Raw genomic sequence first — 13,277 nt, forward strand, 5'->3', positions numbered from 1 at the left:
GAATCAGCTTTACAATTAAAACATCCAACTATAACCAAGTCAAAATTTGCTGGCTCCTAGAATCACTGGTAAAAATCAGCAATAGGCTAAAATATAGGAGAGTTGGGGGGGAAAAAAAATGGGTGCAGTGGCACACACTTGTAATCCCAGGAACTTGGGAGGCTGAAACAGGAGGATCACAAATTCAAGGCTAGTCTCAGCAACTTATTGAGGTCCTCAGCAACTTAGTGATAAACTCTCAAAATAAAAAATGGGATGCGGATGTGTCTCAGTGGTAAAGTGACTCTGAATTCAATCCCCAGTACAAAAAAAAAAAAAGTTAGAAAAGAGAAACTGAAGATTATCAGAAGTTTTATAGCATAGCATTAGCTCTACTACCCAAAACTTAACTAACCACTTAAAATTGAGTGTAAATGTGATATGCCAAATTTCAAATTTATAAGCACATGTTTATAAATTTGGCATGATAAAGACAGTGATTCACATGATTAGCTTCAGGTACGATTTTATGTTTTGAAGGGCCATCTAAGGAATTTTTGTTTACCTGCTCCTGATGTTGCAACATGACATATCAGTGTTATATTTCCTTCTTCTGCCATTGCAAATATGATCCTAAAATGATATTTACAATCTTATAATCTTCTATCGAACTGTAGACAGTCATCTGTGTTTTGGTGTTTTTTTATTCTCAGGTCCATATCTTTCCAGAATTCTTGATTTTCTGGAACTCAGTTCTTTTATTTACATTTTTGTCTCACTTCCAAATACAACTCTCACTGTATCTTTTCTGTATTATTTTCCATTGAATAAGAATATAGATAAGGATAAGGTCTCATCTCAAATGTTGGTTTTTTTCCTTAATGATGTGATAAAGGAATGCCAGATATTGACAGCCTGGTGGTCTGTGTTTGCTTTCCACTGAAATCTGAAGTACTGAGTAAACCAGATCATTTACTTAGGTTGCTTAATTTTTCATCCATTTAGGTTGCTTCAGAACCATCAGTAAAATACAGGTCATCTGAACTTTACTTTTAGTATATGGCAGCAAAAAATTAAAATTGGCCCTAACTCTATGAGAGATAAAACTGGACTACACTTAGATTCCTAATTTCTCCTTGTAATTCATAAAGTCAGCTACTCCTCATAGCTTTTTGCCTAGTAACTCTAACACAGTAGAGGGTCCACAAATGTAGAATGTTCCTTTACTAACTTACCTGGAAGTTATCCTATTTCATTCACTTCAACATTTATGTAGCAACTTATATGTGCAAGCCACTATGTAAAGATAAATACATATTTATCCTAAGGGAGCTTAGGGTTTGATGGAATTAATGAAACATTTAACCCCATAACTGAAGTGTGAAGTGTTCTTAAAGAAGTAAAAGCAAAAATGTACAAGAAGGGAAAAGACTGGTTTTAGAAGGGAAAATTATGGAAACTGACTTACGCCTTGAAAAACAAGGAGAGTCTAAATCAATGGTAGAGTACAACCTCTTCTGGGAAAGCAAACTAGATAATTCAGATTAAGTCTCTTGATATGAAGAACTGAAAAAGCTGGACATCTACTTGAGGCCCAGAGAGAGAACAGGAATCACCAAACCAAGACAGAAGAGAGGACAGAAATTCCAAGGAAGAATCACTGTCCACTAAAACATTTACCAATTTCAAAAGTGGCTGTCATGACTTCTGACAGTCCAATGGAACTAGAAGGACAAAAGGCATACAGGATTGCCCATGGGGAAGAAAGGAAATGTGGCAAACCAGTTTTTATTAGGATTCTATATCCTAGGAGTATGAGTGAATCAGAATAGAAACAGAGCTTAGTATCTAATATGGTTTAGATATGATCATCCTCCCACCTAAAAGCTCATATGAGACAATGTGAGAATGTTCAGAGTTGAAATGATTAGATTATGAAAGCTGTAACCTAATTAGTGGATTAATCCACTGACATGGATTAACTAGGCAGTAACTGTAGGCAGATAGGGTATGGTAAAGGAAGTAGGTCACTGGGGACTGTGACATTGGGATTTATATTTTGTCCCTGGTGAGCAGAACTCTCTCTGCTTACTAAGTGTCATGCCCTGAGCTGTTTTCCTGTCCCACGCCCTTCTGCCATTGTGTTCTGCCTCACCTGGGGCCTAGAGCTTTGAAACAGGCCATTTGTGGACTGAGACCTCTGAAACCATGAGCCAAAATAAACTTCCTCCTCTAAGTTATTCCTGTCAGGTATTTTGGTCACAGTGACACAAAGCTCACAAAAACAATATCTGAAAATAAGTTAAAGTGATTCTAGATTTCTAATGCTTCTATGTGTTCCATCCTTCTTTAAGAGAATGTATTATCCTAGCTCTCAAAGTATTTCTTTGAGTAAATTTTCAAATATAACATCTGGCACATATTTTAAAAATAATCTAGCACATAAAGAAGAAACAGAAACTTTACAAACAAAAGAAACAGACCCACAGTGCCCCTTTTATCAGTCACATACTTTTAACTATCAGGTATTCTATATTGAAGGGGATAAAGAAGAGTCATCCTCTGGCACAGAATGAAAATCTATCAAATGGAAATTATAGATGTTCAAAAGAATCAAGTAAAATATATAAACCTAAAATAAGTAAATAAGCAGGTAAATCTAAATGAATACTGACTATATAAAATCCAGAGATTAAATAACAGGACAGGAAAGACCCAAACCAGACTAAAAGGAACACAGAAAGCAGAGACCAAAGCAGGAAAATGGAGGATAACCTTCAGGGAATGACAGGGAGTCTGTTTTAGAGGCACTGAGGACTAGGGAGAATGTGAAAGAGCAAAGGAGAAAGAGAAGCAGTGCCAGACCATGGAATTTTAGCCTTAAGAAAATGAGGGCATAAAACAGAACTGAGCTTATGAAAGGTTAAACTGGCACCAGGGTAAGACAGTAACTAACAAGAAGATAAAGGAAAGATAAATGAGCAAGTATTAGGCATGCTATTCTTGACACCACAGCCTAACCCTCCATTCTCACCACACTGCCTTACTTTAGGTCCTTACCCTCCTTGTTTCTAGTTCCTCTCTAGTATCCTCTAAGTCTGGTACTACAGAATTCTCTCTAAAACAAAAATGATTTTGTCATTTCCTCTCAAAAAAAAAAAAAAAAAAAAAAAAAAAAAAAAAAAAAAACAAAACCCCACCACCCCCAATCTAAAATAAAAATCCAAACACCCTGGAATAGTTTTAAAACAAAATCTGGATCCTATCCACTACTCTAGCCTCAATGCCCTTACCTCCATCGTCTCTCCCAAAATCATAACCAATCACACTTCTGTACCTTTGAATGTGCTTGCTTCTCAGGGACACAGGCTTTCCAATCCTCTCTACTGACATAGTATCTCCTTTATAAATTAAGACCTAAATCAAATTTTTCTTCCTTCAGGATACTTGAAGACTAATACTTAATCAGGGCTACATAATTCCCAAGGCCAATGAGTTGAGCACTAATTAAGAAAAGCAAAGGATCTTAGCACAACTGAAAACACACAATCTTACCAGGCATGATGGCACACACCTGTTATCCTAGCTACTTGGGAAGCTGAAGCAGAAGTATCAAGTTCCAGGCCAGCCTCAGCAACTTAGGGATACTGTCTCAAAAACAACAACAACAAAAGGATTGGAGATTTAGCTCAGATAGAACACCTCTGGGTTCAATCCCCAGAACCAGGGAAGACAGAAAATGAAAATACACCATCTCCACCTTCCGTGGCTTGCTGATTTTCAGCCTTGCTCTAACACCTGTGACCTTCTCTACTAAACTTTTGTCCTTGTTAACTCCCTCAATGACTATTTACGATTTCACTATTCTTCATTTTTTCCATTCAACTCCCAATGCCCTATCTCAGAAATGGATAACCCTCATTTATCCATTACCTAGAAAGCAGGCATCCAGGCAACTTGCACCCCAACTCGCCTTTGCTCAATCTCCCTTTCTACTGAAAGGTGACCATCTCCCACTGTATCCTTATATCAATTCTCCCATTCTCTCCAGCTTATAAACATGCTCAAACTCAATCTCTCCTTAAGTGGAGTCTTCCCTTAACCAAAGCTAACCACTCTCTTAACTTTCCCTTCTTATGCTCTACTTAAGAGCAGTCTAGCCTACTTTCCTTTCCTCATTTTCCAGTGATTACTACATCAAGCTATTGGCTTATCACACTAAAAATCTAAACAGCTTTAGAATATTCACCTCTAATTACCTTTTGAGAGTGTAACTGAACATTTTTCATTCTTTTCCTATCAAAAAACACATTCGACACTATTAATTTGTCCCTGCTTTCTAAACTTTTACCCTCCAGATATCTGTGGTCTCACACCTTATTTTACTTTATTTTAGTTGTAGATGGACACAATACCTTTATTTATTTATTCTTATAGTGCCTCACTGAGCCACAACCCCAGCCCGGCCTCACATCTTTCTTATCTGACATTTGCAGTAACTCTCAATAGCAATGCTTCCAAGCATCTGTGCTTGGCTCACCACTCTTTTGGCCCTACACTTGGAGTAACTTTATCCTCTCTTCTAGTTTTCATATGCAGAAGACTCTCAAATATTCTTCTCTGGACAGCTCTATTATGCTCTATGCATACTCACATCCACTACCTACTAATCAACTCCACCTGATGTTATGCAAGCAAAGCAAATTCAGTATAACTGAAACTTACATCTTGACATCTGCCTGTGTACTTACTTTAAATGGAGACATTCCTACATCCACCCCAGGAGTCATCCTCAACTTGTCTCTTTTCCCCCCAACAATCAAGCTTTGATGATCTTATCACCTAAATGTTTTTACCAGTCTATCCCATCTTCTTATCACTTGTACTAAATCAGGCCTTATTCAATTCACAACTTAATCTTTCAACTAACTCTTAACTAATCTCTAATTCCAGTCTCATTTCTCTCAAATCCATCCTCCATATTGCTGTCATAGTTATTTTTTAAAAACTTGATTCTGCCACTTCTCTACTTAAAATTCTTCAATTAATTTCTCTTCGAACCTCCAGGGTATTCAAGGCTTTGTATTTTCTGTTCCCTATCTACCTCTCCTGGTCACTTATTAATACTCTGTGTCATATATCTGGCGATCTAGTAGTATTTAACAATTTGCAATACTAATATACTTATCTCCCTGGCCCAGGTAACCACTCATAGCCCTGTAGTCCAAGTGTCATTCCCATGGATGTCCTCTTAAAAACCAACATTCCCCCATCCCTCAGGTGAATGAAATTCCCCTTCTATCTGCTCTCATATTTCCCCGAGCATCTGCTGACCTAATTCTATGCTTATGTGTCTGCTCAGCCCTAAGTCTAAAAAGCAAGATGCTTGAGGGCAGAGGCTATTAGGATTTTAGGTAGTAGCCAGCAATGAGTAGTGAAATGCACTAAGGTTGAAGTGAAATTAAGAATTTTGCCTATAAGTATCTTTAACTCTCTGGGAAGATTCCTTTAGTAGTGCTGGAGCACTAAGGTAATTTCTGACCAACTATTGACCCCAGTGCCCACATTAACATGGGACTGACTTATAGATGAAGCCCCCACTAAATAGAATGGCCACCATGACAGTTTCGTGGAGAACCTAAGCTCAAAAACTCCGTCACCCAACTTGAAGGAGGAATTGAACACCTGATTGGCAACGGTGGCTGAAGGAGGACCCCGGTTTTCAAGTCAACCACAAAACAGTATAAATTTGGGGACAGCATTGTCTCCTTTGTCATTCTCTGCTGACAGACGGCCCACTCTCTCTCTTAAGAGAGTTCTCTGCTTGAGCCTCCCTTTGCTTTTACTTTACTTTCACCGCACTTTCACTTATAATAAAGTTCTCTTGCATGGCTTTTGGTGTATGACATTAAATTTTCTTTTGTCAGAACACAGGAACCGAGGTTTGGAGTTTCAGTTCCCTGCTTTCCTGTGACAATGATATCTTCAGTGTCCAGCATATCAGACGGCAGGAATTCCGAAAAGGTTTCTTGAATAGATTAAAACAAAATTAAAAACTCCCCAACTTTTCCATCATCTAACAGCCACTACCAACCCCTCCACCGCACTTGAACCTCATATTCTGATACTTAAACCATACACTGAACTCCTGTTGAACGTCTCTCTCCTCCGTTACACAAATAGCTCCTGGAGGGAGAGGCCCCATCACATTCGCCCGCCTAATTCTGGTACCTGGCGCACGTGCTCAGCACACGGAGAGGACTCCTCTCTCACACACCCTCCTCCAACGACTAACAGAACTTCTCTCTTTCACCCTTCACCAAGCTCAGCTCCCAGCCCAGGGACCAAAAGACTGGGGACGCGTGATTCCGCCGGGACCAGCAGTCCTCTGAACCGATGCGTGCGCTGGAAGTGCGGGGAGCCTCCACCCACAACAGACCCCACCGCACAGTCCTCTCCCTTCGGGAACTGTGAAAGGCGCTGCGGGCTCACCGGGAGGCGGAATTCCAGGTGTTCCTGAGCCATGAGCAGCAGATACCTGTTCAGGGTACACCGCCGCGCCATTGCGGCTGCCCTCCGTGCGCCTGCGCGGCCCGCATGGGCCCGCCCCCTTCTCCCTGAGGCGGAGCCTGGAGAACCGGAAACGGAAGTTCAGCCGGGCGCGCGCTGTGCTGGCCGTCTTCCCGCTCGGCGTCCGCAGCTTATAGTTAGGTAGTACAAGAAGTTAGTGCGAGGAGCAGCGTTTTCCGGAGCAGGTTCTGATAAGGCGAGGCCTCGGTCATATGTCAAGTCAAAACCACCCATGTATCTGTCAGGCTGAGCATCTAAGACTTGGAAAAGGATTGGGTATCAGAGATCCAGTGAGAACGAGAAAAGTTCTCTTAATGTGGACTAAGATTTTTGCGATTAGTTTTTAAAAAAAGGTGGGGGGGGGGGACTTCCCGAACAGTTTGGATAATAAAGGTGTTTTATAACGATTTGTATATGAATTATGGGAATATCAAATTTCTTGAGGTGCCAGAGGGGTCTCTGGTTATCATTCGTTAATGAATACGGTTCATGAAATGAAAGAAATAACGTTGATTCTCTAGAAACAAGAATGCAAGTTGAAATTCTGAGGCACCAATTCAGACAAGCAACTGGAGTTTTTGATTTAAGAATGATTCAGCTCCTGGAGGTCAAATTTCCAACAAGCAAAATCTCCAGGGGTGGACAGAAGTAGATCCAGCTCTATGGCCTAAAGACTCCCAGGAAAAAACATGAAGCCTTAGTTTGCAAACTACGTCCTCTCATTTGCTGTGAAGTAGATTCTGTGCATAGAAAAAAATGTGTGAAGGGAAACTGGAGATTCAGCCTTCTCTCCTATTAATCATAAACTCATGCTATCACAATTCAAACATGGTAATCAAGGGCTATACATTCGTAAACATGATAGCTGCTTAATTGAACTAAGCTGGAAGACTACTCTCCCCACATCTCAATAAGTGACTTAACAAGTTTTCCCCAAAGGAGCCCAATCCAGGGCCTGCAAGAATTTCCTCTGAGGACCACACTTTAGTTTGACTCCTTTATAAGCAAACCAAAAAGTTTTCACTCTTTGACTCCCCTCCAAACAGGGCAAAGCAAGACAGTGATTTTTAATCACACTGCTCCAAGCTTCAGTTTTGCAGCTTAGGTGGTCTTTTCATGGTCGGGGATTGGACCGCATTTATTATTTCCTTGGGCAGAATTTGTAACCAGTAATAGTGTAAGATCACACAGTCCATTTGTCTCATTTGAGCCAGGTCTTTGTTATGGGGTGCAACTTAAGAACAGACCGATCACCACTGAGAAGTCCGAATTTGAGAGTCTTTTTTAAGCTGGCCAGCTGACTGTCTCACACAGTGCCCCAAAAAATGGCTATTGGGAGAACAGCCCCGACCACAGGGTTGTAGGGGTTTTTATACCAAAAATCACATAAATCATAAGTGTCTGTTGCTATGATTTAAAATTACAAACTAACATCATGAGATCTTCAACAGAGGGGGAAGTGGGTCAAACTGACCCTTACCTAGGTACAAACTAAAGAATGGTTGCTAACATCCACACAATTACCGTTTACATGGTACATTGGTTACTACATAGGGGTTGCCATTGTATATTATTAAACATGTCACACCAAGTAACTGATGATGGGCACAGAGGCGGGGTGTTCCCATGGGAGAAACTTATTTCCTACATAACATGGAGTCTCAGAGCAAAATGGAGTCTGTTTAGTCATTTCCCTTAGAGTCTGGCCTATAACATTCTCATGGAGCCAGATCTGTCAGCCCATCACAGTCTTTAGCATTCCCATTCTCCTTCCTTCCCTTGTCCTTCCTAAAATACAAGAAGCAAGTTTGATGTCTGAACTAAAAAAGTTTCTGGAAAGTAATTCACAAGCATTACATTCTTGATGGTTGGTATGCAGCTCATCTTCTAGATGCTTTTTTAAGCACATTTATTTAAGCACAATTCTCAGTACTGTCCGCCTTTTGATCCTAATTGCTTCCCAGGAGTAGAAAAATTATATAATGTTGGGGCTCAGAAAACAATACCCCAAAATGAAGGCAAAATTTCTCTTGCTCTGTCTTCTGCTCCACTTTTTCCCTACAAGGCAAGCCATAGAAACTAGAATTCCTCTTCCCCATGGGGAGTAATAGACACTAGAACTTTTTTACTCCAAAGCCCATAAAGCCAAAAAATACTGATCTTCCCCCACCTTTCTGTCTTTGAGCTGGCCATAAAGAAATTCTTTGACCTACCTGGTCTGACGGACCATAAGACTCCCATTTCAGAAGGGGTTTTGTGCACCTGGATCAGGGAGGACGAAGTACTGCAGAGTGGCCAAAACAGTTAAATAGACAGGTCTTCCTGTGTTTTCCCTCTCAGTTTATGACAATTAAATCATACTCTTCTTGTCTAATCATATTTCTCCACGGTTGTCCTCTCTTCATAGAACCTAAGCAAGTAAAAGAACAGTTCACTAAGGATCTTTGGGTCTTCATTCTAAAGGCTCTCACTTCACTTAAAAATTATGATTAAATGAATCAGTTCATTTCAGTGACTTCAGTGAAGCCTTCTCTTTTACCCTATAGTAATATATAGATCATCCCTGATTCCTTTTAGGGGTTTTCTTAAACGGTCTACTATATATAATAGCAGAATCTAAAGCAGAGTTTTACTCAATTCTGTAGGGCCCAAGTTCTCAAAATTGGCTGCATATTGTGATTACCTAGAGTTTTTTTAAAATACTGAGGCCTGGAATCTAACCCAAGATTCAAATTTAATTTGACTGCAGTGTAGTCTGAAAATAGTTTTAAAGTTCCTGAGTTTTTAATGTGCAATCAAATCGAAGAATCACTTATAGCAGTAGTTCTTAAAGTGTGGTTCTAGGACAGGCAGCATCAATATCACCTGGAAGTCGTTTAGAATTACTGCCCCACTCCCAAACCTGCTGAATCATAAATTCTTGAGGCGGGGCCTAGCAGTTCGTTTTTTAAAAAGTCCACCAAGAAGAGCCGAAGCATGCTAAGGATGCTTTGAGTCCCTAGAGGCCCAGGCACCACAGATAAATATTTTGTTGTTTCTTGGCCCACCTTTGGGGAGAGAATTCATGATAAATTTGCAAAAATGTCATAAATATTTTTCTCAGAGGGAGATGTATCAAGAAGGAAGTATTCCTCTCTTGCCAAATGGATTGAGAATTAGTGTTGAATTTCCTTAGCTGTGAAAATATCTAGAATAAGCCTACTTAATAAATGATTTCCTGTGGGCCAAGAATGCTATCTAGAACTAAGCCTTCAGAAAAAGCATAAATCTAATGAAAAGATTAAAAACAAAACAACAAAGAAAAGTCAGCAAAATGACAAGAGCTATATGATACTTTCCCATAGCCCTGTAAGTTTGGAATATTAAACACTTAAAATGTCTGATACAAATTAATTCTTTGGAAACTCAAAAAAGCTTCACACTTGTGTTATATTGGTCATGGTTATTGCCATTAAAGACACCAATGCAGGAAGATCAGCTGACCTCTAGGTTATAATCTTTTGGATTGAAAATTGCCTAAAATTAGTGTCTTCAGACTTTGGTTTGTCATGGTAATATTTCAAGGCATTCAGAGATGAAAATACATTTACTGACCAGTCATATTAATCATTCACTATAATAAGGCAATAGAGATACAAAGGTAAAATACACACACACACACACACACACACACACACACACATACATATATGCCCACAACTCCCAGGCTCAAAATCCAGTATCAAGAGTTAGCCCATTCTATCTTGACTAGATCGCATAAAACATCCATGCTAAGACTGAAACAGAAGAAAGAATATTGCTACAGTTGGGAATGGGAGGCAACAGAGAAGACTTCACAGAGGAGGTAATACGTGAGCCTGGAGTTAAGAATGAACATATTTTCTAAGATGTGCACAGTGTAGTTATACTGTTAAAACTAAAAATGTTACAAACTGTTGGTTGTTATAACAACTGTTAAAACTAAAAATGGCTGGTACACTGGGGTAAAAGTGTAGGAAATAAAGATGAAAAAGACTGAAACATTATCTTGAGGGTAAATGATGTTTTCATAACCAAAACTGCATGAATTTAGTGATTTAAAAAGAATTTTACTTGGTGCTTGGGACTGAACCTAGGGCCTCATGCATATTAGGCATGCACGGTACCACTGAGCTGTATCACCAGCCCCAATTTAATAATTTAGGCAGTAATTCAGAAAGAACTCTATGTTAGAAAGACAGCAACTGGAGGCATGAAGCCCAGTCATGAGATTCTAGCAATAGTCAAGACAAGAAAGAATGAATATTTGAAAAGGCAGAGACACTGAGCATTAAGAGGAATGAAATTATTTTTGCTTTACCCTTCAGGGTTACACCCTGGTACTAAAACTTTTGGTATGTATCTCAAGTGTTAGGAGCCTGAGAAAACTTTATGGCATATGTGTTCTGTTTACTGGAGTAAAGAATAAAAGCAGGGAGATCATAAGTTTCTGCTGTAACCTCAAGAAAGGATGATAACTTGGCCAAGATCCAACAGTACAAGTGGTAAGTGGTCAAATTATAAATGTATTTTGAAGATACTGCCAATAGATTTGCTAATAATTTAGATATGAATGTAAGCGACAAATAAAAAAATGACTCCAAGATTTTTGGCTTCAGCAACTGAAAGACTAGAGTTGCCATTGATAAAGATAGGAGAACAGATGAATGGGTTGAGGAGCAGAAATTTGAAGCCTGAGGTGCATATTTCAATACCATACTTACTTGAATAGTATTTGGTTTAGGGGTCAGTTTAATTAATGCATGATTGCTGGTTGTGTTCCATCTCTCCCTATGAGATTTTAAATAACCAATCGTACAACAATTAAATAAATCTCCTTAATTAGAAGATTAGACATTTTCATTAATTTAAGTTGAATTATAGATATATGGTTTTTGCATTTTATTAGTAGAATAAACAGGTCCAGCTTCATTTTAATGACTTGGGAGTACTTGTACCTAGTACATACTGAAAATTTAATGAAACTTGTGTTTTGTAGAGGACATTTTGACATCAAAATCTAGAACTATTTGAGTGTTGTAATAATAAAGATCGTGCTCTGACCTTTAATTCTTTCTATGAAGGAAGAGGTGAACCTTTTGTATGCTGTAATCAACCAATTTATCAAACACCTTTCTTTGTGTGTGCGTGGGGGTGGGGTTTACTGGGGATTGAACTCAGGGTACTCAGCCACTGAGTCACATCCCCAGGCCTATTTTGTATTTATTTAGAGACAGGGTCTTACTGAGTTGCTTAGTGCCTCACTTTTGCTGAGCTGGCTTTGAACTTGCAATCCTCCTGTCTCAGTTTCCTGAGCTGCACCACCATGCCTGGTATCAAACAACCTTCATTTGAACCTGTTTTTAGTACTATTAAGAGTCCACAGAGGCAAAATTTGACACAGATTTTTTTAATTTTTTATTTCATTTTCTTTTATGTTAACACAGTTTAAAGTAGTTCATTATAACAATTTTATAATTCTATAACCATGAATAGTATCACTACATGCATATACATGCTCTCTATACTAAACATTTTTAAGACAGGTTATGACTTGTCTTTGCTTGGAATTAATGTTTACGGACAGATAAGGAGTTAAATGCTTACACTACCAAAAAAAAGGCTAATTTTATTTGTAGTCATTTGATTATTAATCTTTGCAAGTAAAGAGAATCTCCATTAAAAAAATGTGTTTCCAAGAGGTTTCTAAGAAAGAGGTTGTAAAGCTATATAAGTGGGATCACTTGGTTAGTCACATTTTTGGAGATCCATAAGGCATTTTAGAATTCCTTAAATATCTATCATATTATTCTCATAAGGATGTCAAGTATATCATTGCCAGTTCATACAGTAAAACATTCAAAGCCTGCACATGTTGAAATCGTTCCCTGAAGTTGATCATATTTAGAATGATTTACAGAAGCTTGTAACTGTTAAAGTAAATGCCCAGTTAGCTGTTTTGCAAAACAGTGCTGACAAACCTATACCCTCAATTTTGAGAACCCATAAACCCTGCTTCAAATCCCTCTTCTCCACCTTCAGTGAATAAGATGAAATTAGAACATTCATGCCAATTATAAACTAACAGTGAAAGTAAACCTCATGAAAACAATATGTGGTTTTCTCCACCTAAAATGCCACTACCTCCCAAACATTGAGTCTTGAATACTTATTTTCACTACTACCTATTCTCAGAAGTGGTTGTCCCTCCACAGCCCCTTCTCTGAACCTCACAACACTTAACACACTAAATTCTACTCACTGATTTTTGTCAGGCCCCTGTAAAAGCAATTGAAGGCAGGCTGTCCTCTCTCATTTCTTTATTCCCTGATCCTAGCAGTGTCTGATACAGGTTAAATGCCCAATAAATATTTTCTGAATAAATTAATGAACAAACTAAACAATATTGACTCCAGATGTTGTAACTAAGCATTGTAATAGGTATTTCATTACTTAAAACTATGTTTAATATGCCAAAATGAGGAGTGAAAACTAGTAATCCAATAATACATTAATCTTTATGTTCATTTCTTTTCATGTACGTGGCGTCAATAGCCACTGGCACAGGTAGGGATTATTTTTCAATGACTTTTCTTCATTCACATTCACTAATGTGACCAAGATTAGCACCAAAAGACAATTCCTAAGGAAACAACTTTGTGAAATGATATGAAATAATATTAGCATTGTTACTCAAATAAAATTTCTCA

The 13,277-nt window shown here is 38.6% G+C and overlaps 1 protein-coding gene across 6 annotated transcripts in view; it reads right to left on the reverse strand.

The window, feature by feature from the left end:
* Positions 1–13,251, reverse strand: part of TRMT11 (tRNA methyltransferase 11 homolog) — a 56,054-nt gene extending 42,803 nt beyond the window's left edge. For 2 of the 6 annotated variants that reach the window (XR_013765266.1, XM_079148264.1), the window contains exon 1: positions 6,472–6,647. Coding sequence is in view for 2 of the 6 variants with exons in the window: in XM_079148264.1 (XP_079004390.1) it covers positions 6,472–6,543 (72 nt within the window). In the remaining 4 variants the exon portion in view is untranslated. Of the gene's footprint in view, positions 1–3,553; positions 6,235–6,471; positions 6,648–8,762 lie in introns of those variants that run through there. The other 4 variants (XM_079148266.1, XM_079148263.1, XM_079148267.1 and 1 more) reach the window with 4 other exon arrangements.
* Between the last annotated feature and the right edge of the window lie 26 nt (positions 13,252–13,277).

Source organism: Sciurus vulgaris, assembly GCF_902686455.1.
Source record: "Sciurus vulgaris genome assembly, chromosome: 7".
Classification (NCBI taxonomy): Eukaryota; Metazoa; Chordata; class Mammalia; order Rodentia; family Sciuridae; genus Sciurus; species Sciurus vulgaris.